Source organism: Ornithodoros turicata, chromosome 8, assembly GCF_037126465.1.
Source record: "Ornithodoros turicata isolate Travis chromosome 8, ASM3712646v1, whole genome shotgun sequence".
Taxonomy (NCBI): Eukaryota; Metazoa; Arthropoda; class Arachnida; order Ixodida; family Argasidae; genus Ornithodoros; species Ornithodoros turicata.
In genome coordinates this window covers 36,178,597-36,204,869 of record NC_088208.1, presented here as the reverse complement: position 1 = coordinate 36,204,869, position 26,273 = coordinate 36,178,597, and the positions used below count along the sequence as shown (strand labels likewise).

At 45.7% G+C, this 26,273-nt stretch overlaps 4 protein-coding genes across 4 annotated transcripts; 1 reads left to right on the top strand and 3 right to left on the bottom strand.

The window, feature by feature from the left end:
• Positions 1-742: 742 nt before the first annotated feature.
• LOC135366215 (sulfotransferase ssu-1-like) lies at positions 743-4,485 on the bottom strand. Its single transcript, XM_064598882.1, has 5 exons — positions 4,345-4,485; positions 4,046-4,271; positions 3,099-3,225; positions 1,758-2,145; positions 743-1,216 (listed from the first exon to the last, which is right to left on the bottom strand). Exons 1-5 carry the CDS (start codon positions 4,385-4,387, stop codon positions 951-953), a joined length of 1,050 nt encoding a protein of 349 aa, XP_064454952.1. The 5' UTR covers positions 4,388-4,485; the 3' UTR covers positions 743-950.
• A 1,568-nt stretch (positions 4,486-6,053) lies between these two features.
• LOC135367151 (arginyl-tRNA--protein transferase 1-like) lies at positions 6,054-7,849 on the top strand. Its single transcript, XM_064600276.1, has one exon. The coding sequence runs from the start codon at positions 6,218-6,220 to the stop codon at positions 7,697-7,699; it is 1,482 nt and encodes a 493-aa protein (XP_064456346.1). The 5' UTR covers positions 6,054-6,217; the 3' UTR covers positions 7,700-7,849.
• A 2,330-nt stretch (positions 7,850-10,179) lies between these two features.
• LOC135367150 (ATP-binding cassette sub-family F member 2-like) lies at positions 10,180-17,908 on the bottom strand. The gene is made up of 15 exons (XM_064600275.1): positions 17,769-17,908; positions 17,062-17,229; positions 15,610-15,825; positions 15,349-15,537; positions 14,873-15,013; positions 13,461-13,587; positions 13,279-13,381; positions 13,103-13,198; positions 12,923-13,042; positions 12,507-12,596; positions 12,308-12,418; positions 11,874-11,936; positions 11,640-11,768; positions 10,516-10,719; positions 10,180-10,451 (listed from the first exon to the last, which is right to left on the bottom strand). Exons 2-15 carry the CDS (start codon positions 17,222-17,224, stop codon positions 10,329-10,331), a joined length of 1,875 nt encoding a protein of 624 aa, XP_064456345.1. The 5' UTR covers positions 17,225-17,229; positions 17,769-17,908; the 3' UTR covers positions 10,180-10,328.
• Positions 17,909-18,821: 913 nt separating this feature from the next.
• Positions 18,822-26,168, bottom strand: LOC135367147 (probable citrate synthase 2, mitochondrial). The gene is made up of 10 exons (XM_064600272.1): positions 26,004-26,168; positions 24,012-24,065; positions 23,233-23,340; positions 22,931-23,128; positions 22,472-22,660; positions 21,833-22,032; positions 21,533-21,662; positions 21,333-21,434; positions 20,771-20,980; positions 18,822-19,999 (listed from the first exon to the last, which is right to left on the bottom strand). The coding sequence occupies exons 1-10, from the start codon at positions 26,049-26,051 to the stop codon at positions 19,835-19,837; spliced, it is 1,404 nt and encodes a 467-aa protein (XP_064456342.1). The 5' UTR covers positions 26,052-26,168; the 3' UTR covers positions 18,822-19,834.
• Positions 26,169-26,273: the final 105 nt, after the last annotated feature.

Genomic DNA, 26,273 nt, shown 5'->3' with positions numbered 1-26,273 from the left:
CACGATGCAGAAGCGGCCAAGCGGCGTTTTCCGGCCGGCCACCCAGCAACTTGTCCACGTGGTTGCTCGCGGTTCAGAACGGCAGCAACAGTGTGGCTTTGGCTGGGCGAAGTTTCGCAGTGCGCAGGCGTTTCCGTGAAACGGCGTTGAATGCCCAAGCAACAAATATCAAGAAAATAGAAGACAAACGACCTGATGTGTTGAAGTGAACATTTCCTTGTGAACATGAAACGGTGAGAGGACGGGTCAACTAGTTGCCCCCTGTCCTTCGCGCTGTCGTCGGACTCAAGGAACCATTTTATCTGTATCAAGGAAATGTTCGCTTCTTCAACAAAGATCACAAAAGAGTCGCGACACCAGCGGCGGATCCAGAAACTCGATTTTGGGAGGGCGTTCCTTTTTTTTTTTTTTTTTTTTTTGTCGGAGCGAGGAGTGAGGGAGAGAAGGAAATCCAATGTAGAAACTGACGTTTTGCGGATTCGCCACTGCGCGACATTCGTTCGTTTTTTGCGGGTGTCATTTTTGCTTGCACCTCGAACTCTGAAATTTTCTTCTTTTGGGAATGGTTAACAATTATGGGAAATTGTGGACGTATCTGCCCAGTCCAAACTGAACATTTTCTGAGCTTTCGTGACTTCAAGTTTCAGTTAATTTCTTACTGTTGTATAGTAGGAAAAAAATACAGAAATATTTATCACCCGATCATATTTCAAGGAGCGAACATAGGGGGTTTGTCTTGGCAGTACGTGAAGACAGTTTTTTATTCCAATGTAAATTTATGTATCGGAAATTCATCGAAGGCTAGCGCGGACTGAGGTAGGAACATAATCATATTGGAAATCAAGTATATACGCGGCTAAACTTCTTCCCCATCTCAGAAACGCCTGAAATGAAATAACACGTCCGCCATCACTTCGCTTCTTCGGTATGCCCTGTCCAAACGTGGCTGTCTACTTTTCCTCGGGCTTTGGAAAGCGTACGATGTATCGCCACAGGTTTGCAATCTCGCTCGTGCCGAATCGCTTGTGGAACTCTTGGTCGACGCGCGATGCCTGCGCAGGTGTCATCCAGTTCTTCCATTCTCCGATCCGGCCTCTCGACATATTTCCCAGCTGCGCGTGGTCCCTATACATCTTGTACATGAAGGCGAATGAGCTTCTGCTGATCAGCCTCTTCAGCATGTGGCGCTCCCTCACCATCGTCCCTGCTACGCCACCTGCAACACCACCGAACACGACCCCTGCATCAGTAGACGGATCCGAACAAAGCCTAGCAAAGGTGCCAAGTGAAAAAACGGACGGACGGACGGGACACCCAGTTTTCACACCCTCTCCTACATTTTCGGCGAAGCATACTGAGGAGACACACGTTGCATGCACCATCTAGTGAACACGGCAGAGGGTAACAGAACCTAACCACTATAAAGACTAATTACCAGTCAGGTGCGCGAACAATTACACCACGCCGACAGGAATCATGAAACGTAGGTACGGGCAACGCCACCTAGACACGAAAGGCCTGCCTAATGTGGACATGCGTAGTCGTGATGTCGTCTGCTTCGACCAATCGCCGCATACGATTTCAAACACAGGCTTTTTTGTGGCTACTGGTGGCTGATGACGGATATGGATCGTCTCTATATAGGCTACAGTCGAAAAGGACGTCTGTGGTACTAGCCTCCGCTTCGTAATTTTCCATCCAATTTAGCGAATACGCTATACGCTGTTCATCGTTATATATGATAACGTCGATCTCACCGATGAAGTTTGCTATCATGATGATGTGGCTCTTGTGGTCGAGCGTCATGTTCTCGTAGGTGCAGAAGAGCACGTGACAGTCCTTGCGGTGCAGCCAATAGGGCACGATGTGAGCGAAGTAGTCGTTGTAGCATACCTTCCCTCGAATGAACCACTCGAAGAAATTATCGAAATTGCCGTCTTTGAAGCGAAACACGGTAGTGTTGGCCAAAATGTAGTCGTAAAGGGCCACGCAGCTATCCTTTGGATTGCGCGTTATGTAGATGTACTTGGCCATCGGGTTGATGCGCATCTTGTGATACGGAAGGTGAGTACGAACCACTTTCGGCTCTCGGTCCCCGCCACGGTCTTTTATTAGAGTCTGACCTTCCTGTTCCAGTACAGGCACCTGGATAGTGAACGTCCCGTTGTGAGCTGACTGAGGAAAACAAACGAATAGTCCAATCGCGTTCTATTCTGCTTCCGTACAACCTAGTGTGCACATTGAGGTATTTGTGAGACACACTGCAAAAGTGGCGCTTATAGGTGGCGCAACGAGCGGGGAAACAACTTGGAAACAAAATGGTGTCCAGCGCCCTTTAGGCTCCTATGATGTCGTTACGACGACTAGGAGACAAAAAGGAATGACGTCTTGGGCTAATTGGAGCACATTCATAATAAAAGTGGTGAAACAATAGACCTCTACCCGAGAAACGCCATTATGACGCTGGCAGTCAGACTGAAACCGAAACAAATCTCAAGGGGATGGCTGCGTTCCACGAATGGGCACTTGTTCGCTGCCTCCTATTGAAAGACAAGTAGGAGCGAAGGTCGCGTCCTTATTGAGGGACCATCGTAATCCCCTCAAGATCGTGACTTTCGGACGCGTCCTTGTTCGCCTCTAGCTTCGAGCATATAGTTCAACTCTACCAAACTGGTGACGCTGTCGAACAGTATGACGTCATTTATTTACAAACAGGGAGAGGTCTATTGTTTAGACAAAATGAAGGAAGAGACAGATGGATGACCACACAGCGCACCACTGCATGTGTGGCAGTCTTTCTGTGTCGTCTCTCTCTCTCTCTTTTTTTTTTTACCTGAAAGTTCGCACTGACGTTTTTACCGCTTCAATATAATATCACGAAGCCGAAAATCTTGTCACGGTACTGAATTTTCACATATTTTTCTCTCGTGCGCTGTATTTTACAAACGTGGATGCTGCAAAGCGTCAACGACAGCGTCATGAGTAAGCACTGGATGGCGACATCTCGCAATACACAGAGACAGGCGCATAGGAAAAAAATAACGGACTTCGATGCAAACCTGTAGTTCGAAATCGAGAGGACATAGTCATTCACTCACGGCTCGTGAGAAGCTATCGCCATCTTGAAGAGGAATGCAGTTATTGAGCAAGAGGTAGACGATCTGAGCCACCCAGACACCTCCACACTTCGGATACGAGATTACGATGATGTCATCCTTTGACGGCCTGCGGGAGAGGTCACGTGTTTACGGGAGCCAATAAGAACGGTACCACGTCTTGGTTATAAATTTCGCAGACATAACCGACATGGACCCTCCATCCATTCCTCCCAGTGTCCCAGAATCGCAAGCGCGGGTGTGAGGTGGGGTCATCATGGAAGGCACCTTCAAAATATGCTCTCTATCACGCGATACAGACATACCACCTTCAGGGACAGCCACGCAAAATATTTCCTTTAGGAAGTGCAAATTTCCCGAGAAAATTAGCTTACAAGAATGCGCGCATCCGCGACGTTCTCGCCCATACTTATATCCTTGCGCGCGTGGTGACATCAAGTCAGTCAGCGCCTTTTATTGGCTGGCGAGAATCATCTGCTAGCGAGAACGACCAATCGAGAAGCGGGATGGGCGGCGCGAAATGCAAGTGCAAAAAGAAAGGATGAAATATAATATTCGAATATATATCCCAGGGCTTCTAGTCCTAATTTCTGCTCCAGACATATATTTGTTTTCGAGTTCTAAATCTGAATTAACGAGAGACACCCTGTAGGGAGAACACACATCGCAAAATATCTGGAGGTGTAGGGAGGGTCTGCATAATTCACCAACCTCACCATATCTGCACATATCCCCTTGCATTCGCCATTATGTTTGCAAACAACCAATACAAACCGTATATGTGCTGTCTCTGCTAGCCCTCCGCAAATATGCACTTCGTCTTATCTCCATTATCATCTCCGTACTATCTCCTGCCACTGGAGCCATATCAATCATTGCGAAGCTCTACCCCGTTAGCATCATCGTATACTTCTGATTTTTACATTTACCTGTAGGACACTGCAAAGCTGAACGATTTCACGTCCACGTCCATGGGCAGGTAGAGTTTGTCAATGATAACGTAGGTTGGATAGCGCGGGTCCTTGGCGGTATACATCACTCGGTACTTGGATTGTTTATCGGGTTCCTTGCGTTTTGAGCTGTCATCCGAAGGTTGCTGCTGAGAACTAGAGGATGGTTTTTGCTGAGCATCGCCTGCTTTCTTCTGATCCTTTTCTGTTCCCCCAGTGAAGAGACAATGTCATTCTATTAACAGCGGGAAAGCAAATAACGAAAAAGATGCACGAACCAGCAGTCGCAGTTGAATCCGATTTCTTTGCGTTGGTGGACATCGTGACGATGCCTTCTTCAGTGCTCGACCGCTTCACGCTCTTCTTTCGTACGTGGCCGCGCAAGCCAACTATATCCAACCAGATCCATTGTCTTGCTCGTGCTTTCCAGCATTGATCAGCATGCATGTAGATGCAGATGGGTGTAATGGATGGGGGTCGGTGTAAAGGGGACTGCCTCCATAGGTAGTTCTCTTACTTCATGGCAATACACACTTCACGGACCTGTTCCAGGCTCTAATCCCCACACAAATAAAACGTCGCTGTCTGTGATTTCATGCCGGCGTAGTCCCTTATGAAGTTCTCCCGTGCCTTGTGCTGCTTTTATGATGTACCGCTAGCAACTGCCCCACATCGTAAGTGTAGTGAAGGCGGCCCAGGCCGCGTATTGTCTTCCTCGGGTTTCCCATGAGGTATTCCCATTTACAAATTCATGTTGAATTTTTAAGTGTAATAATGGAGAAAACTGCTTCGCTCATTCCTTGAAGCATAGAATATGGCTTCAAGGCGTCCGTACACTAGAGGATATAAAGTGGATGAAGCAAGATTCAGGTTCAGCAGGGTTCAGCCAGTTCAGTGATGGGACGTCTGCTACTGTCGCAACCCAAGTGATACAAGCGATGTCAGTGCATTCTCTCGAGGAATAACGTTTGTCTGAGAGAATGATTCAACACACGGTGATTGCACCACATTACAAAACCACAAAACCTCGTCATCGTCGTGAAGTTAAAAAGCAGGCCCCCACAGCTCCCCCTCTTCGCGGCTCTAAAAAAATGTTTGCACGTCATAAACACGTGGTATTACTCCGTCAGGCATCATAGTTGATACCCATTGGCCGAAGGACATTGCGCGCTCCGCTATTGGTTGGCAAAGTTTCAAAAGAGCATTCTTTCGCGGGCTGCCTGTCTGGCGGGTAGTTACGAGAAGAGAAGGGAGAGAAGTGGCAGCGGCGTCTCGACGATGTCAGTTGACACCACGGTATGATAGCATTGTTCAAAGAGAAGTCCCAGATTTGTTCGTGTGTCAAAGTGACTCAGCGCATGTTGTGATGTTTCCCAACACAAGTATCCTACGTACGAACAGTCTCTCGAGTTCAGAACTGGAATGCAGCTCACGCCTGAGGAACACTTGTGAGCGCCGTCGCATTTTCAAATGCAGTCATAACGGAGACAGGATTCGGTGTCCGTGCGACAAGCATTGCCCGCTTCGTTGAAACCTTCGCACTACAGCCAACGAAAGGAGATGCTAACCGTGAAATCGCGTGCACTCCTGTGATCGTCGCTTACTTCTGGGAGTAGTGTGTGTGTGTGTAGTTTTCGTGTTCGAACTTGGTCAACGAACGCAACGATTTGGACTCTGTAGGCACGGTGAATATTTGTGTCAGATTATTGAATCGGTACGATGTTTCAAATAAATGTGTATTTTGTCAAAAATTTGCCTAGTTGTTCTGGAATACGGAATAACAAGCGTCGGGCATGAAAACCAGTAAAAGCCGATCTTAGCCAGTACTGGCCAGTACCGGGCCGAAAGGCGAGCCAAACTGAGAGACTCCTGATTGGCCGAAAGGTAGGCATCATAGTTCATTTTCATTGGTTGCATGTCCAGTGTTGCCTGAATTATCTCAAACTATGGGCTCTATGGGGAGCTGTGGGAGCCTGTTAAAAAGCAGAGGGCGCACACGACTGTAACCAAGATGGCGGCCCGCGGTTATGTCTGTATTTTCCGTTCCGTTGTATTTTCCAGTACGCCGGAGTTGGTTTCGGTATAGTTCGTGATGAATCATCGCTGCTAATGTGTTCTATTTATAACTAGTTTCCTCTTCGTTGCACCAGTATGGGTGGTTACAGTATAGTGGAATATTTTTACGAGCATAAAGGACACAAATGTGGCTACTGCAAATCAGCTTCCTCGAGCTTCAGCTGTGGTATGTGGGCACATATTCTGACTCCCGAAGTGTACGACAAATTGTTAGACCGAGGCTGGAGACGGTCCGGAAAATATTGCTACAAGCCAATAATGAAGAAGACATGCTGTCGCCAGTACCCTATTAAGTTGGATGTATCCAATTTCCGACTTTCCAACTCCCAGAAGAAGACGTTGAAAAAAATGCACAGGTTCCTGGCAACGGGAGAACGTTCCAAAACCCCAGCGACGTCCACCACACCAGAAGATGACGAAGGAATGGGAGATACTTTCTTCGAAGGCGGAGAGATTCAAAAGAGAACTGATATTAGTTCGGATATTTGTATTGACGATGTCACCAATTCTTCTGCCGCACGGGTGACTCAGTCCCGTACACAGACGTCGCGACAAGCAAATACCCAATCAGCGCAACATCAGAGCACAAAGGAGTCATCTCCAAAACAGGATTCGCCAAGAAAGGGTCAAGGTCCTGACCCCAGTAAACCCAAGTGCATGAAAGCCAAAGAGCTTAGAAAGCAGCGCAAGCTTCAGAAACTCGCGCTCCGAGGCGAAACCTCCCTACCCGAGAAAAAAAAGATACCAAACAGCACACCCAAGAGCCTGGAAGACTACCTAAACGAGCCCCTACCGGAGAACCCCGCCCACCGACTCAAAGTGGTCACGGTCCGATCGTGCCCGCCCTCGCCGGAGTTCGACGCGACCTTGACGGAGTCGTGGAAGGTGTACGAGAGCTACCAGATGCAAGTCCACAAGGACCCCAAGAGCGAATGCGACAAAGAACGCCACCGTCGATTCCTCGTGGACTCCCCGTTGCAGCACGAAGCGAACGCCGCCCACGGATTCGGATCGTTCCACCAGCAGTACTGGCTCGACAACGAGCTGATCGCCGTCGGAGTGATCGACATCCTTCCGACCTGCGTCTCTTCCGTGTACCTGTACTACAAGCCGGACTACGGTTTCCTCTCTCTCGGCACGTACGCCACTCTGTGGGAGATCGCCTTCACGAGGGAGCTCCGCCGGACTTGTCCGGGCATCACGCGTTACTGCATGGGCTTTTACATCCACTCCTGTCCGAAGATGAGGTACAAGGGCAACTTTTCTCCGTCGTACTTGCTGTGTCCGGAGACTTACACGTGGCATCCGATAGAAAAGTGCAAGCCGCTGTTGGATAGGAATAAGTACGCCCGCTTCGAGGAGGACGAGGCTCGGGGAGACGAGGACAGGGTGATTGACGTCGACGAGGTCTTGATCTTGTTTTTGCGTAAACTGCAGACGTACAGGAGGTACGCGATGGTGACTAGTGGAGAGGACAGAGAAGAGGTGGAAGAGTACGCCACCCTTGTGGGCAGGGAGTGCACAGAGTCTGTCTTACTTTATAGGAGTAGCACGTAAAAGGGTGCCGGTGAATGCGTTGTTAGTAACTCGTTTTGTAGGAATGGTAGCATGATTTTGTAATATCGTGAGCAGGTACTGATTGCCTATTAATTGCATCATTGCTGTGTGATGAATCTCGATGAATAAATAACGTATTTAAATACCTTCTGGGCGTTTGCAGCGTTTTTCTAGTCCCTTACCTCCTACGTGCAGTCTTCGGTAGTAACTAAGTTACAAGTAACTAACTAGTTACTTTTCTAGAAAAGTAACCTCCAACTAGTTACCGCCTTTGGTTTAAGTAACTGCAAAATGTACCTAAGTTACCCAGGCATGGCAATAATTACCACAAGTCACAGCCCTTGTGTCGTTTTGCTGAGGCTTCAAGTATACACTGCCATTTTTCCCAAACAGTACAAATGCAAAAAACAAGTTTTTGAGGGTTCTACTTGTTCAACTTTTTTGTTAGAAGGTAACTGTAAAGAAATTGACTTTACTCTAGCTTTTTACTTTACTCAGTTATTTTTGCAGGCTACCTTATTTTGTTACTATTTTTACAGGCTACAACTCATCTTTATTTTTTATTTTTAGTAACTTACCCATGGCTGCCTACAAGTTTTTTTTTGTTTCTTTACATGAGAGAAAAATTTCCATTGCAAATAGTTCACGAATATTTCACTTGCACTGCAAATTGAATCCGAATAGTCAGAAAAGGCTCAATTCTAGTAATTTCGAATACCTCATGTTGAAGTATTTTGTGGTGGAGTGCTCACAAGATGATGCTCTACTCCAAACATACGAGCCTTTTCAACCAGCATAACATATCACGAAGGTCCCTGTGTGTTGTTGTATGGTAGACTACAATAGTGGGATGAGCTGCACTGAGAGTCAATCAACATGTTCCATGCAGCCTGCTTTGTGTGCATATCCTCATTTCTATGTCTACATTGTGAATCTCCTGTACTTTTTTTTAGCTGCACATATTTCGATCCGTTACTGAACATAACTCTCAAAGTTGAGTGTACATTTGCTGGAACTTGCAATGCCAAGAGTGTAGTGTTGACTATGAGCTCACAAAATTTTGTAGACATTATTGACAGCACGGTCTCCGAGACCGTGGTGACAGAATATTGTAAAGTGTAAAGCGGGCTTCACCTAACGCGCGACAGTAATGAGGCGAAGCCGACTTGCAGAATAGAGCCGCACACGAAGCGCAATGGCAGTAACGTGAGGTGGGCTACACCTAGCTCTTGGATGTAGTGAGACAAAGCCCACTTGCAGAATGGCGATAACAGTACCTTGCTCTAGTACTATTCGAAAATTATTCGAAAATTTCGAATACTGGAAATAAGATACGAATAGCATCAGATATTCGAAATTTCAAATATTGGCACAGCTCTAGTGTACATCATAGGAAAGGTGCCACAACTCTGTTTCTGGTACACAATCTTGTGAAAAGCAGAATTATAATGTAATAACAAAGAAGCCTTTAGCACAGATCGGGAAGTAGCTCCACAAAGGGCACTCTCACTCTTTTGTGTAGGTTACCACATCAAAAATGAAGTAAGCTGCGAATGAAATCATCTTTTCTTGTTAGTCATAACCCCTTGCTGTACACCTTTGGGCAATGCAGGGCCTATCTTGACTAAAGAATGAAATTACAATTTACAGAAATTGAAGTTACTTCGTAAAATAGCAGAAAGAAGTAATTTACTGAATCACGCCTAGCGGCCATGCTATCTTTCACCACGACACATTCCACCACTGGAAGGACTGCTGGTCACTATGATGAACAGGTGTCTGCATCTCTGAAGTGCATAGTCGAACTTATTGAGCAGCAAAATGCCCCAGCATTCTCCGATAAAGTAGCTTCAAATGACCTGTGCAAAGTTATGCCTGCACAGTAACACGAATGTGCTGACAAAGCTTCACACTCCAATTATTTTCCACAACATAGGGTGCATTCAAAGGGAGGAAGACGGGGAGTTTTGTGATTGTTCATGTCGCTACAATGCAGCACTCAGACGGGACGAAAGGCGGTTAAAACAGGGAGACAAACGCACATCTGCAAACTCTCAACTGACAAGAATTTATTTGCGCAGGCACGTTTAAACAATCATAAGAAAGACAGATCATTCCTGTCAGTTGAGTCAAATTCCTGTCAGTTGAGGGTTTGCAGATACGTTTGTGTCCTTGTTTTAACCGCCCTTCATCCCGCCTGAGTGCTGCATTGTAGCAACATAGGGTGCATTTCTTAGTGTTCCTAGATTGTTCGCAGCGCCGTATTTAGGTGCTCGCAAGCCGACTGATGCAAGTACTATACATCGGCGTATTGACTAGCGTGGGTCGTAAAGCTTGAACCCACAGCTGAATCGAGCATACAAAATCAAAGTTTTTTTTTTTTAATTTCCCCATTCAGGGTCTCTTATCTTATCTGGGAGCGTCCCTTGATCTATCAGGAAGCACGGACAAATGACAAAAAGAGGTTCACGAAGAGTGCATTGACAGTGCAAACTGGGCGTTTAATTCCGAAGTGTAATGCACATACTCGGTCGTATGTGCCGTGGTGCGTTGCTGCAACGGAGCCAAAGGGGGCGCCGATTCGGCCGAGGGATAGCCTGATGAGGAGGGGACGTCGACAGGTTTTTGTTCACACTCTCGCCTTCTCGTTGCTAGCCATAACTTTCTTCCGCAAGTGTTCTTTATAGGTCTGGATGGTTCCTTTCCATTTGGTGACGGTTTGGTTCTCGCAGACCCAGATCTCTTCTGCCACCTGTAACCCCCCAAGAGGACAGTGAGGCTTTTTCCAACAACACAAGACACTGTGCTGTGCATACCCTGCTGATCAGTCTGAAGTCGTGACTGACCAGAACCATGCCGCCGTCGAAGTCGGCAATGGCTTCCGCCAGCGCGTCGATGGTTTCCATGTCCAAGTGGTTGGTAGGTTCGTCGAGGAGCAGTAGATGCGGAACTTGCCAGGCCAACCACGCAAATACTACTCGACACCGCTGACCGTCAGAGAGCTGACGGATTGGGCATATCTGCGTGCCAGGCAACGAGAATCAGTCATCGGGTCTTTCGTACGAACGTCACTTTAAACGGGCACTAAACTGGTACGCAAGATGCACTTTTTTGTAATGCAGCGCGATTCGTTTTCCTACGGAGACGTTTAGCAAAAATTTTTGTTGCGAAAAAGTAAATAATGGCTCAAAACCGACCGAATATTCCCTGCACTCTTTTGCGCTCATGCCCGGCCCTGCAATGCCCTTTTGACAATAGATACACGTCATTTTGATGTCGCGGACCTTCAACCATTCAAAATGCGGGACGCCTATACGTTGATTTTGTCTTAATGTCGGGTAGCGAGGTCAATTCTAGACATATTTACGCGTGTCAATCCCAAGGTAGCCAGATCAAAAGGTCCCAAAAGCCCACAACATTCCATTTCATGTGCGCACTAAGTTTTCAGCGCTGTATTGCTATTACTAACTACATCGCGATGGAGTAATTTAACTAGTAGTTCAACTACTTTTCAGGGGAGATGGTTAAAACTACTTCTTTAACTACTGCAATGTGTTTTAACTACATCGCTAACTACTTAACGTTGTCCATCAACATCAATCCCATTCTCTAGCGTTCCTGGACACCTAAATATGAATCACAAGCAATGATAAAAGTGAAGATTTAGTACACATGCATGCCACAATTGCTCTGCACCTCCGTTCTCATCAAACAAGTAGCTCAAGGCAAAAGTCGGAAGCACAATTGCGCCGTAAAGCTTGCGGCAAAATCGGAACTAGTTGGCGCCTGGAGTAACCTAACTACTCGAAACAGTAGTTTAACCAGTACTTGCACACTACATTTCTACTTTTAACTACAATCAGGTAGTTTAACTACATGTAGTTAACTACAGGCCATCACTGCTGTTTAGTGCCCTTTTAAAGATATCTAGGACACCGACCTGCTGTCTTCCTGTCAGACCGTACCGGCCAATGATCTTCCTCATCTCCTCTTTCTCTTTCACTTCGGGGAAACATTGCATCATGTACTCTAGGGCAGAAATGTTCAGGTCCAGTTGTTCTGACAGGTGCTGAAAATGTCGAGAGACATTAATTGTTTCGTAACTGTTCTCTCGTCCATGTGGTTGTGAGGCGGTCGCGGAGCGTAGCGGAGCCAATCGGGATGCAACGCTTACCTGATGATACCGCGCTATCTTCAGGTGAGAGTGTTTCCTGATGAGGCCGTCGTTTGGATGAATCTAATTGCGTACAGATAAAAAGCAAACTTTAATACGCAGCTCACTCCCGTGGGTCATGTACAAATTCACAAGGACCATAGATTGGCACCTTTCTAGAAATTCATTCAACATCACATGATTTAGAGTCAAAGGTCCTACTCAGAGCTCGTCACATCACACTGCTGTAACCGTTTGTCATAATGATTAGACTTCAACGTGAATGAATGACACAGCTTTTATTCTCCAGAACACATCTGGATGGATCTAGAGATTAAAGGACTCGCGTTACATCATAACATTACATCACAGTGATTCACTCAATCATTCTCCATGATGCGATGGTGAATGATGTCCACCATGCGTGGATTTGCCGACTTATGATGCAGACTTACATCTCCACAGAGCAGCTTCAAGAGTGTCGATTTCCCAGCGCCATTTGGCCCTACTAGAGCGACTCGTGTGTCAAGGTCGATGCCAAACTCTAGGTCTTTGTATATCCAAGGCTGTAGGGAGGAGGTCAGATACGACACATTTAACTTACAACATAGAGCTATGTCTACATTCCACAAGGAGGGCAGAGCAGGTACTGACCCCTGTGTCACTGTACTTGAAGGAGACATTTTGTACCATGATGACAGGAGGTGGGATGGTGCCACAGGATGGGAAATAGAACTGGACTATCTGGAACACCACACAAAAGTTAAACCAGAAGCCAATTGTGGTGGAAATATATTTTTGTACGGCGCTACGTTACTTTATGTATAATTTTAAAGATTGCTTTATGCGACCTACACCTTCTCCAAACTTTCGAGCTGTGAGCTCCCACGGCGTGCTGTATTGTATTGTATATGTAGTGCCGTAATACTCTCGGGTAACGATGTTATATGAGTAGTATCACTATAAGCAGGCTGAGCTAAAACTGCACATCCACTGAAGGTGAGGCCTGAGCTTGGGTGAGCACGCTGTAGTAGACTATCATTTTAAAGCATTCAGGAGCAGAAACATACCTTGTCACCAACAACCTTTTCTGTCAGGCCAGCAGCCACCATTTTCCCCAGTGTTTTCTCCTTACTCTGGGCTTGTCGTGCCAGCTTGGCACTGCCGTGACCAAACCTTGCAATGTAGTTCTGCGCAGCAATATACCTTTTTAATTCTACTGCTGAGAGCATCTGCAAGCAACACCGTACCTTCATGCTGGCAATCTGGCTCTGTTCCCAGTTGTAACGCTTCATTTGGTTCTCTAACAACTCCATTCGAGTTTTCACAAAGGCGTCGTAGTTGCCCTGCGGATACGGAAAGTGTCAGTCTGCGGGACACCACGAGCAAATTGGATTGTGCTATCTAATCTGCTCTTATAGCTTACACCGTAATACTTGAGCTGCTTGTTGTCCAGATGTACTATATTAGTGCACACTCCGTTGAGAAAGTCTTGAGAATGGGATATGATGACTAAAATCCGTTTGTAGCTGCAAGCAAGCAAGCATGAGGCCACAATATAGCCGGTGGAGACAATAAGCAATTCGGCGCATGTTGCCCAACACTCACGTCTTCAGCTCTTCTTCGAGCCACACGCAGGCATCTAAATCCAAGTGGTTGGTGGGTTCGTCCAATAGGAGGATATGTGGGCGTACGTACAGGGCACGGGCCAGGGCAATTCTCATCCTCCAGCCACCTAGTGTTGGATACCGGTTTCAGTTTGCAGTGCAAAATGTAGAGAGCAATGCTACTTGCACTAGGCAGTGCACAGTTTGAAATGCTGCCGAGTGCAGAAGTGCACAAACGAGGCACATTAAAATTAATCGCGCGCAACTCGGGTCAAATTGCCGAGTTCAAAGTACACGTTAAAGTTAAACATAAACTGACAAAACACTTTGCAGAATCTGTCTTTCTGCCCAGCCGGTTCTAAATTGTTTTGCACACGACACCAAAATCATGGTCTCCTGTTGGTGGTAATTTAAAGGAGCAATTACATGAAATTATTTGCACTGTTCGAAAACATGGTCTAATTCAACAAACAGACCACCAGGAGGAACCATGCTCTTTTAACAGCTCTGCACAAATAAGTGTGCCCCCCGTAGAGCTACAAGCAGTGGATACAGCATTAAAACACAAATGGAGGAACACCTTTTCGGATTAAGATTTTACCAAGGCGCGCTTTTCAAAGTTATTTCGTCACACACCGTAAGCTTTCTGCAGTGAACACCATCAGAAATTCATCATACTTGTCATGTCACTCTAGTGAAGAACCTCAACAATAATACAAGACCAGTTCAACAAAAGAAGAACGGCGGAGTACAGCTTTCCAAAAATGTAGTTTCAAGATGGCATACCGGTTTCCGAGACCAACTAGATGCAGAATGAAAATACTCTGAATAAAATATTGACGTGGCTGCTCCAGCGAACCATCACAGAGGTGTGCACCGGCGGATATCACTCTACATCGTGGTTTGCGGATAGAACTATCACGTCTTGAAATCCGCGGATGAAAAATGCAGATAAACCAGTGCGGATGCATTTTATCTGCATATAAGCTTTAGTGTCGCTGTCGACGTCCCCCAGGTGGGGCCGCCATTGACACAAAGAATTCAAAATAGTGTCGAAGTCTGTATCCTTTGCGTTTTATCCATTGCGACACAATGTTCCTGATTGGTTTCCATGCTGAAAAGCGAAAATGTTTGAAAGATAACATTTTCGTCGTTCGGATTTTTTCCTTCAAATACGACTGCGGATATAGTCAATACCCGCACGGTTGCACCTGTTTCAACTAGCATGGTTGCGGAGGTGCAGTGCAAATGCGGATGCTGTCAATGTTATCCGCGCTCACCTCTAACCATACAGTCGCATAATATGCCATAACCGCAACATTACAATAATACAGACCTCCGTGTTACATTTTCTTTTCTGAAAGTGGAAGGCTGAGTGCTGCCTGTAAGATGGGACAAGCAAGGAGTACTCACCAGAAAAGTCCTTGCACTGCTTCTGCTGCATCTCACGGGTAAAACCCAAACCGTGGAGGATGTAAGAGGCTTTCATCTCTGCTTTGTCGGCGCAAATGTCATCCATCCGCTCGTAGATATCCAGAAGCTGCTCCTGAGCATCTGCATGCAATGCCACAATTCAACAAAAGAGATGTAGTTTGTCTCAACGTGTCTTCAGGCTTCCAGGCATACTCCATATGGTATTTGCATGTGTACAGCACACTTTTGCATTCAGCGTCTGCATGTGTAACATGCGAATACTGGGTGAAAAAGTGCGTAACACGAAATCCATGTCAAGCAGCCTTCCTGAAAGGCCTGAAGCTGCTACAAGAAATACGAGGAAAAGTGGAACGTACCATAGAGGTTCTATGGTACCTTCTTATCATTTGGCAACACTGATAATTGTTCTTGCAGACCCGACATCAGGACCGCAACAGAGGGGGCCCCAGACTCACCTTCGTCTGGACAGTGCGCCAGCTCTTCCGCCAGCTTCTCAAGTCGGACCCTTTCTTGGTCCACGTCCAGCACTGCCTGAAGCGCTGTCTTGTTACTGGGTGCCATTTCTCTCGTCAGGTGGTAAATATCGAGCTGGGATTGGATGGGAACTTCGCGTCTCCCCAGTGCGGACAACAGCGTTGATTTTCCTGTTGGTGCAACAAGGAACACGCATCAGCACGATCCTGCTGAGCACTTCCAGAAGCATCGACGCCACCCACCGCTGCCATTCAGGCCGATGAGTCCATACCGTCGACCACAGTTCAGCTCGAGCTTTGTGTCCGTGAGGATCTCCACGCCGTGGAAAGTGATGGACAGGTTGTCGATCTTGACGTCCCTGGCCCTCGGGTGGACGGCCAACACCCCTGTGCAGGCTCGGGCGGCGGCGTTCAACCGCATGTCTTCCATCATGCGTTGAACGACCTCGTTCTCCGCATCTACGATGCATGCGGGACAGAACAGCTTCTAAGCAAGTTGATGTTTATAAGCAAAGTTGACAATAGCGGGACAACAGCAGCACAAAGGAAGGCCTAAAAGCAAAAGCTGGAGTATGAAACTACTATGACCAAACTAGGGATGGGCCAACCAAATCCGCGAATCCTAGGCAGGGATTGATTAGAGATTCGAGAATCCGAATCCCAGTGCCCAAAACGGTGAATCGAATCTTTCAAATCCACCAATCACGTTTTTGTTTGTTTTTAAAATTGGCACCCCTGGAGGCCACCGAAAGCCTGATTGGCCAGCAGGTGTTTTCTTGTTTGTTTAACATTGCTCTGGACTGAAAGAGTTCGTGCAGGAACTCTCGTTACAAGTTTAAAGTAACGTGCTTTCGATTGTTTCTTAGTTTCACGAAAAGAATTCGGACTCGAGGGTTTATGTATTTTCTGTAGTCGACGAACAACACGTTAAATAGATTACATTTAGGAAGAAATGTACAGGTATGTTTCCTCCTGAAAGTGAACTATTATTTAATTTGTTACTCATTAAACAAAGATATCAAATTCTGCTTCAAAACACTTTTCAGTAGAAGAGTTTTTTCCCTAGCTTTTCAAACTCCTTTTTTAAAGAAAGGATTTGAAAGAAGATTCGTGGATTCGCAGAACATTCCTTGGATGCAGATTCGGAAAATTCTTGATTCATCCCATCTCTAGACCAAACCTTAAGTCAAAGTGGTCTTCTAGAGTGTAAGAGGTTGATCTCAGTTACCCATTGAACAGCCCTTACTCAACAGACGCACGGAAAACTGGCACAGCGTCTACCGGAACTCATGTGGCTCTGGCAACACTGCAAGCGTGTGTACCAATGAGGCAGCGTTAGAGAGGTCACATGGTTATGAGAACCGATGGGAAGTGCCGTAGTTTTCCCCTTCCTGATGACATAGTGTGACATAGTGTGACATGGGTGTACGTTCAAGGGCCTGCATCTCACCAACTACGACACATAGAATAATTATTTTTTCTTTAAAACTCCGACGTGCATAACAATGTGTGCGTGGTGTAATAAACCACATGTAGAGTGTCAGAATCCCTTTAAATAAGGATAACTGGAGCAATTTAACTTGTAAGAAAACTATGCTAATGCACAACACCGCAATGGAAGCTAATTGAAAAACTGTTAAACGAGAACCCTAGCATAGGCTACACATATAACACCTTTGAAACAAAGCTGCTCACCATCATCAGGAATGCTACCGATGCCATTCTCTGTACCATTGCCATTTTCTATGACATCAGCGGTGTCCCCATTGGCTTCGTTTTTCACCACTTTTTTTTGCCCTCTGCTCTTGGCTGCTTCTTTCTTTTTTGCGTCACGTTTCTTCTTGGCATCAGATGGCATCTTGGCTACAAAAGACAAATTATGATGTAGAATATGTGTAATGTGACGGCGGCAGAGTTTGAACATTAGGTCATGCTGAGCGAGTACAAGCCATCAGCGATTTCAAATTAGCATACGTTGCAGTGAATCCCGGAAATAATGAAGCTACACAAGACATATAAAGCGTACACCTTTTAACGGAACCACATGGCACAATAATAGCGTGTATAGTGTTTTCCTTCCGTACTTTTTCAGTCTTAAATTTACCATAAAAGCTGGGTGTCACGTTTTGGGTTCCATTGACAAGTAATTTCACCGTTCGTCAGGACAGCCTGTTGGCTTGGTAAGGTAACGACGAATTGTGTAAGATGATAACGGTAAAACACATGGCGTTTTTTAAATGTATCGAAACATAGTTACTGCGTCATATCACCAAGTGTGTATGACGGACAAAGGCTGTAACGTTGCGACATCCATTCATTCATTCTGGCTTTATCTGCGTTTTACCCTAGGAGTTGAGCTGTACGCACTACAACCTGTAAAGGGCATATGCGAGGTGGCTCACCTTCTGTAGTGTGTAATTCCAAATTTCTTCGTTTCTTTTATGGCGTTGATAATATTGTGAATGTGAGTACCAATCTAACCATATAAATCCGTATTCCAACACAAGAGCAGAGCGGCGTGAGAAGGGCTAGCTCGCAGAAAAACTTCGCGTATCCCTAGCGACTTAAATGTTACATACATACATATGAAAACGAACTGATTTTTTAAACGGCAAACACGTGTTTTTTCAACACATCAGATTCATGCGCAAACTAATCTTTCAGTAATTTGTTTCGCGATAGTCACCTCATGACGTAGCAATGACGTCACGAGCGCGATGGCAATAGCAGACGACACGGCGACATGCCAGAAATGCTGCCAATGCTGCAGGGCGTTCTTCCAAGGCTCATGTCACATTTACCTTACTCGACTGGTCTATAATAACGCGCCGCCAACATATGATAGCGATAGAGCAGTAAAAAAATGGGACCAAATGGTGATCTGTGACGTGTTTCCATGTCCACAGAAATTAATTTGCCTGTTTCTGTTCATACCAATAATTCTGAATTCTTAACATGAAATCCCACCCACGCACCTTGCGCACGCGTTGGGGGGAGGAAGGCTTTTTTTTTTTTTGTTACGTTTCGTTTTCGCTGACCTTGACATGTCGTGGACATTGAGCAGAGATCGGAGAAATCGAAACAGGCGGGAGACCCCCATTTTTCCGATAACACAAGTTCCCGCAGTTCAAAGCGGCGCTACGCATTCTGGGTTTTTCCGAACTCGTCTATTTCTGATCATATAATGCCAATTAAAAAAAAAAAGTAAGAAAAGCTCAGGAACACTATACCACACCAGAACATCGAAGACAAACTTTTCTTGGGAAGAAAATTTTGAAGAATTTCAATATATGGCGAGCTTGCCACAGAATATTACTCAACAAATCTATTAGAGATTTATTATCACATCCCAATGCCAACTAACACATTTAATGTGCAAGTTATGGGCCAATAGAACACTGTACACCTTAAACTGAATGACAAAGCCTACTTGGACGATGTACACCAAACAGCAGTAGACATGTGCATTGTTTTATTTCCAAATATCACACTGCCTTGGAATCACGGTCACCCTGGCTCATCATCCTTATGTACAGCTGATCAACCCTACTGCAATTGGCATGCCTAAACCACTAACTGGAAAGGGGGGGGGGGAGGCACATGAGAGTATTGCTACTGTTATGCAAATGGCATCAAGTTAGTCAAAACTAAAGGTTCCTTTAACAAGATATGACAGTGTTAAAAGTGCGAACGTATGATGGAATGAAGTACAAAAACTCTTTCGTAAAACCCACCGTAGACAGCCACCCTCAAGAAACCACCTGCAATCTACACTTTTGCAACTCTTGACCAGATTCTTTCACACCAATTTGAGATGGGCACCTTACGTGGCTTTTTACGCCGAAAACAACGCGACTTAGGGGTCCCAACCCAGTTTAGCCTCCGACTCGGAAGAACACGTACCCCATATGAAGTTCTTGATTACCATAATTCGGAAGATTAAGTTACACGCCTGGAGGTACTCTTACGAAGCAACACTAAAGGAAATTCCTTCATGTAGGGTAAAACGTATAAAGCGAAACTGGTCTCTGAGAACAAATCTAAGCATGTTTGCACACATTCCTAATCTCTCAATGCAAAGGTCGACGTTCCCCAACTCCGCCATGCACTGTATAAGAAAGTAGTATACCACACTGAGTCCACGCTGTTTCCCATAACGAGACAAAAAGAAAGTACCCCAATGTGCTACAATGACGTCTCCTACGTGCAGTTTCGTCCTGTTTAAAATCCACTCGCGACCGAAAAGACACAGAAGAAGGCGGCACCCCGTAGGGTGTGACACTTGTTGCATAAATAACCGCGGAATAAGCAATCGCGGAGGAACAACTAAAGGGACAGTGTGATGTGGGGGGGGCGCCCGCCACCCATCTCACGAAACAATATCCGACGAAACCAAGATCACTTCTTCCTGCTACGGGTGGGGGGCGCCCTCTGCTGCACAAAGAGGAGAGGGAAGGACGCAAAGTTTTCATTTGTAGCCGACCAACTTCATGAGACCCTCCGTGGTCATCGACTTGGGCCGCTCGATGGGCAGTCCGAGGGCGCGGTCCCACACGAGAGAAGACAGCACACCCAGGGCTCGAGATACACCGAAGAGCACGGTGTAGTAAGACATCTCCTTCATGCCGTAGTACTGGAAAAGTGGAGAGTGAGAGTCAGAGCGAATTTACTGCGCAAAAATTGCCGCCGTGGCAGGCTGTGGAGGTTCAACGTGTTTTTTTTTTCGAGAAACATTGAAGAAACTTCGTTATCTGCGTACAAACAGTACAGTACAAGTACCTTAGCATGGCTCAAGCAAGAGTCCTTCAAAAAGGGTGGCACAAAATCGATCGTGTTTAGGGCCTGAAGCTTTAGGGTTTAACCCGAATTGAAGGTTGCCTCTTTAGGGTGACACCCGATTTTTATACCTGGCAAATTGCCCTCATCACTGAGGCGTCTGCAGGAACGCACACTTAACTTGTTTGGCATCAAACGCAGTGACGTCACCATTCGTACCAAGCCAGTTTAGTAAGTTTGAGCCCGATTTCTCCCCGAATTTAGCGCACTGGAAGTTTTTCCACCCAAATTTGCACGAATTTAGAGCACACGTTGATTTACCCGATTTTTACTCCCCAAATTCAGAAAAAATATTTCCCGAAAACTTCAAATTGCCCTAATTACCACACTGCCATTCATGCTACAAAGTCCTCAAAGAAAATTCTGTAACCTTTCTATTTCACCATCGTTGTCGATTTGGAATGTGGTAACAGGCATGCAAGTATCAAGGCACAGCAGTACCTCACAGCTGATCAGAAATCCAAGGTTTCTATTGCAACTCCGCACAAAAGGACACCAACACTAGAACTTCAACGGTTCGGATCTCATAGCATCGTGTACACTCCCTCCAAATGCAGACGTCTCTTACCTGTAGGAGCACACCAGAGTGGGCATCAACGTTGGGCCACGGGTTCTTCACCTTACCCAGCTCCAGGAGGATGGGTGGCACAACGCTGTACAACTGGCTCACCAGCTTGAACAAGGGGTCGTCGGGGAGGTGCTTCAGGGCAAACTCTCGTTGACACGTGTACCTGGGGTCAGTCTTGCGGAGCACGGCATGGCCGTATCCCGGTACCACCTTGGAAGTAGACGAGAAACAAAACGTGGAGCCGCCAAGTCCACAGAGCCAGTGAAACGACTACGACTACTATGGAACGACTACGAGAGATATGTGCCGTACTCTCTGTGTGGTATCACTATGTGCAGTGGTTTACCCCAGAATTTTGTCCATGAGCAGGAAGGGGGACGTGCTGGGCTCTGTAAGGGTGGTGTCTTTACAAGCTTTTGAGGAAATATTGCATAATCTCGGAAAGTTTTAGAAGGGATTCCTCATGATTTTTTTTTTTTTTGAGGGGGGGTGTTAAGGGGGTCTGGATAAATCACTGGCTATGTGGTTCCACTACCCGCTAAGCAAAAAAATCCCCCCATACCTGGCCAGACTTTAGAGTCTTCCATACAAATTCCTTCATCTGGTCATCAGACACGGCACCACCCAGCTCTTGCTGAAGCTTTGTCAGCCACACCAATACTTCCTGAAAGGTGACACATTTTTTTTTACAGAGCTGCTTGCTTTTTTGTACACACATCACATATGTGCACAGTTATGCAGATATGCCACTACACTACAAACCTGGTTAGCAAGGCCGTGGAGAGGACCAGCCAGTCCGTTCATTCCGGCAGCAAGGGAGAGGTATGGGTCAGACAGGGCACTTCCCACCAGGTGGGTCGTGTGGGCACTGACATTGCCTCCTTCATGGTCACTGCACACACAGAGAAATGTTACCATTGAGTGTCATCACAAAACAGACCAGACAACAAGTTTTCGGACAAACACGTTCTCCTGTATCTAATCAGGAGTTTGATGCTGTTCACGAGGCTCGTGAGACTGCCTGAATGAATACGATAAATGCGACACATGAGGAACACCCACCTATGGATGGTGAGGTAGAGGCGCATCAGCTCGGTGAAGGCTGGATTGTCGTAGCCCAGCATGGCAGAGAAATTGGCGGACCAGTCCTTGTTCACGTCAATGGCTCCGATGCTGCTGCCGTCCCTGAACAGGTTGCGGTACACCGTGGCCGCGATCGGGGGCAACTTGGCGACCAGCGCCATTGTATCATCAAATGTGTGCTGCGCGATAATAACGTCAGTGTGAAGCTCACACGTATGCCAAATTTATGGACAAAATGTGCAAAAATTAGACAAGCACGTCAACTACACGACAAGTGGAAGATCGTGCTCAAATCTATGGTGGTAATGTCATCAATGGAACAATACGGGTCGCCTTTCTCACCCATTGTGAGCCAGTTGAGGAAGCTTGCTCAAGAAAGCGTGTAGAATACTGCGCTATTTGGAGCTCACATTTAATGGAAGTGAAGAAAGCAACCAGCAGCAGATGCAGATATGACAAGCTGACTGATAAGCTCACATGATATGCAGATATGATAAGCTCACATATAAGCTGACTTATAAGCTCCCAGATAAGCTGACTTATAAGCGACACTGAATGACGAGTTCAATATGATAAGTTCACGTTCATTAAGATTGTATTCTCCACTGCCCATCTTACCTCCCAATATGTGGCTTTGGGCGCTCCCTTGTTGTAGGCTTGCACAAATCTGCTCTCCGTATTGCAAGCTGTGATGGCAGCACTGAGTTGTGACATTGGATGAACATTTGATGGGAAGTTGTTCAACATTGTGACAACGTGGGAAGGGAGGTCTGCTTGCTGCGCCCAAGCCCGCGACACAGACTTGACCTGGAATCATAACGATCGTGTGTTAGCGGGCATCCAGAAAAAGCCTCTTGAGCACGATTCAAGTAGGCTGGTTGTTAAATTTGGAGGTTGAAGTTTTCTGGCGCAAGGATATTATAACTGATAAGTGCCCTGGAAGGCTATATTAAAGGCTTTCATTTCTATAAATGAAATACAACCATGTATGACGTTTTACGATATCTGCCCATCACTCCTTCGAAATGATGTGTGTGTGTTGGACTGATTTGCAGAATGTTGATGTGAACTCAATACCTGCTCGGTGCTGGGGATGTCACCGGTTAGGAGGAGCCAGAAGAGACCCTCGGGAAGGGGTTCTTCTCCTCCGGGGGCCTTAGGAAGCAGCTTACGGATCTCGGGAATGGAGTGACCTCGGAAGGAGATACCTTCCTCCGGGTCTAGGTGAGAGGTCTCGGTGACCAGGCCCTTGATGCCACGCATTCCACCGTACATCTGCGATACAAAATAGAGCTGTACTTTACGGAGCAGCAATACGTACAGACCACATGAGATTATGGCTTCACATCAAAGACCCGAAGAACTGCCAAGTCTCTTACCTGGTCGATGGTAACTTCTCCCACAACTTGGCTTCCACATTTCTGACGGAATTCCTTCACTTTGGCCTGCTCAGCCTTGATCTTGTTAGCCAAGATTCCTTTTAGATCCTGCGCAACCAGTAAGGACAACAAATGCTGATTATGCTGTGTAATACTGACGTGAACCACAACACAAGTACCAAGGAAACATTCCAGTTTTGTATTAGAACATGTCTACTCTACTAAGTATGACACAGAAAAAATTAAAACAAAAGTGCATGCACGTAAGTGCTACTTTTAAGGTTCATACAAGAAAAGATAATGAAGAATACAGATGCTCTTATGCTCAATGAGGAATTTCTACAATAAGAAACCAAAAAAGGAAAAAGAAATCCAGTGTCAAATAAGATAAGATAAGATGATAGGGTAGTTTTCCGTTTCTATGTGACACCTTGCAGCAGTGCAGGGACTCTGGCTGACATCACAACAAAGGGTGTGTTTCCCAACCATCATGCTATAAACATGTATTGTACAATCTAACAGTAATAGCGTCCTTTGGATTGTGACATGCAACCCAAGCAACAATCACTAGCTGACAACTACAGCTGTAAACTTAACGATGTGGCACACCTTTGCAAGGTGTCGTGGGGTAAGTTTCAACCCCTGCTGAACATGAAACAAAAATGGTAACGTCTTACTAACCCAAATGATTTCAGTTGCACCTTTCAAAGCTAGACAAGCATATATTCACTAAAGTTCACTAAAACGCTCAACACGCTTTGCATAAAACAGGTACAAACCGTAGAATCTGCAGAGATGCCTCTGGACAGGATGGACAGTGCTGGAAGACATTTCTGTAAAAAAGTAAAATAAAACTTAATGTGTCACTATCACACATATCACAGAATAATATGAAAAGCACACACTAATTCAAAGCTGTTTAATAGAAGATGGAACTTTCTGTTGGGATTTAGAGTGGTGGAATTCCCAGTGGTGCCATATCTACGTGATCACAAGTGCCTAGCAGATAGCAAGACCGGACACCATGCAACGCTTGCCCAAGGAAGATATCCTTTCAACAACAGTGATACGCGCCAGGACTATAAACACGTTTCCCTTCTGTTGCACACGGCACTGTAGTGGCATAAACGGGTGAAATATACGCGCTTCGATTGTAGGATGTACACTCTGTAGACATCAGTTCTCTTGTGTGTACCATCACATGCACCATTTTACATACTGCATATAAATAGCACATGCACATAATAGTGCTTCTGGCAAATTAAGGTGAGACTAAACGCCTTCGAGCAAGGTAAAAGAACTGAAAGTGCGGAAGTTTTTTGGGCCCCATCCCAAAGGAAGCCGTGCCCGAGAAAAGAGTCGAAAGCAGTCTCGAGTATGCATACGTGTAGTTTGGAAGACCTTTGGCAGGTAGCCAAGCTTTCCGAGCGTACCCCAGAATAGCCGCGCGTGAAGTGTTTTTTTTATGGGACAAATTTAAATGGGAAGTACTCCCAGTATTGGAAAAACAGATTATGAGATAAGATATGGTTTCTTTTTTGTAGTGTGAGTGGTGCGTAAATAGACAACAGTGTTATAAATGGATGGAAGCAATATTTTTGGACAACAGAAGAATGTACCGATTCTGCAACGGTATCCCTTGTACAATCTATCGAGGTACGCTCACATGGAGCACACGTACAGAAGCGACGATAATAACAGAAGTAGGTCATGAGCGCTGATACTCGTCCCTGCACAGTGTAGCCGAGAGCAAAACACTTGGAGACCCAGTTAGTGATCACTGTCCCTGTCCCAAACATCACCTACTACAACTGCACTGGGAAAATAATTTGTGCATTGGCAGTCATCGCAAAACACAGTGATACAATTGAGATGAGGGGAAACAAAATTCAATGTGAACTCAACCTAACAATGTAGTCTAAGCTATAAAATAACTGAAAATTTAGAAGAAAAACAAACGAAAAACAAAGCTGGGGCTTCACTCTTAATTGCTGATGAACCTTTCTACGAGCATAAACTTTATTCCATACATATTGGTGTTCCAAATTTCGTTTTATTTTTTTTTTGTTGCAGTTTTTCTTGCAAAGCGTATTATTGATCAACTGGTTTAACACTGTACTTTTCGGCAACGTCACGATGAAAAGCTGGAACATATGGAAAACGTGCGAGTAAATGTGGTTTTAAAAGCCGCATAGAACCGCGCGATTTTCCGGTAGATCGTGGGAAAAACCAGCCCTTCCCCTGGGGCACCTTGATGCCCTTCGCGGAGAGGATAGTTTTGCTTCCTCGCTGTTGTACCTCTATCCGAACCTTACGGATAGTTACACGTGCCCAAATATTCGTGTGTGGCGGCGAGACCTTGCAGGCCGACGCCGAAGAAAATACTGCACCATCGCACGCCTTTGTTTCAGCCTAGAGTATCAACTACTTCAAGCAGAGACATTCGCAACACCTTGTCGAGTGGATTTGTAACTGTTCGTACCAAAATGGTTAACGAGGTTTTTTCTTCGACCTTATTGACCTCGAAAGGTATTGCAAAGTATGTCACAAATTGCACGCAATGCACGCTTCCAAGTACATAAAATAAAGAAGCTCGCGTTTCGCAAAACACACTGCAATATGTGGTGCACCTTTAAGACGTGAATTTACATTTCCAAGTCGTGCAATAAATGTTCATTCATTCCATAATGAACAACAAGGTCGAATCGGTAGTGTCGCGAAACAACACAAGTCACGGATTTCAACAAATAGGCGACGAAACAATGTAGTACCTGAGGTTGTACAACAACACGTGTGGGCACGAACCGAAAAAGAGCCATCAGTAAAATGTTCAACGCTTGCACACCCAAAAGCTACCGGGTAAAAAACTGTTCAGAGATTTACCGGCTACTGCCACCACTATGGAAGCAAGCTCACGCTTGAGTGGAGGGACAAAAACTGGAAAAGAAAAAAATATGAATGTTTCGATACAAATTGACTCCAACAAAAGCGTAAAATAAGAATTCAATTGTTGCACAATTTTTGTTTACTTTTGACGCAAA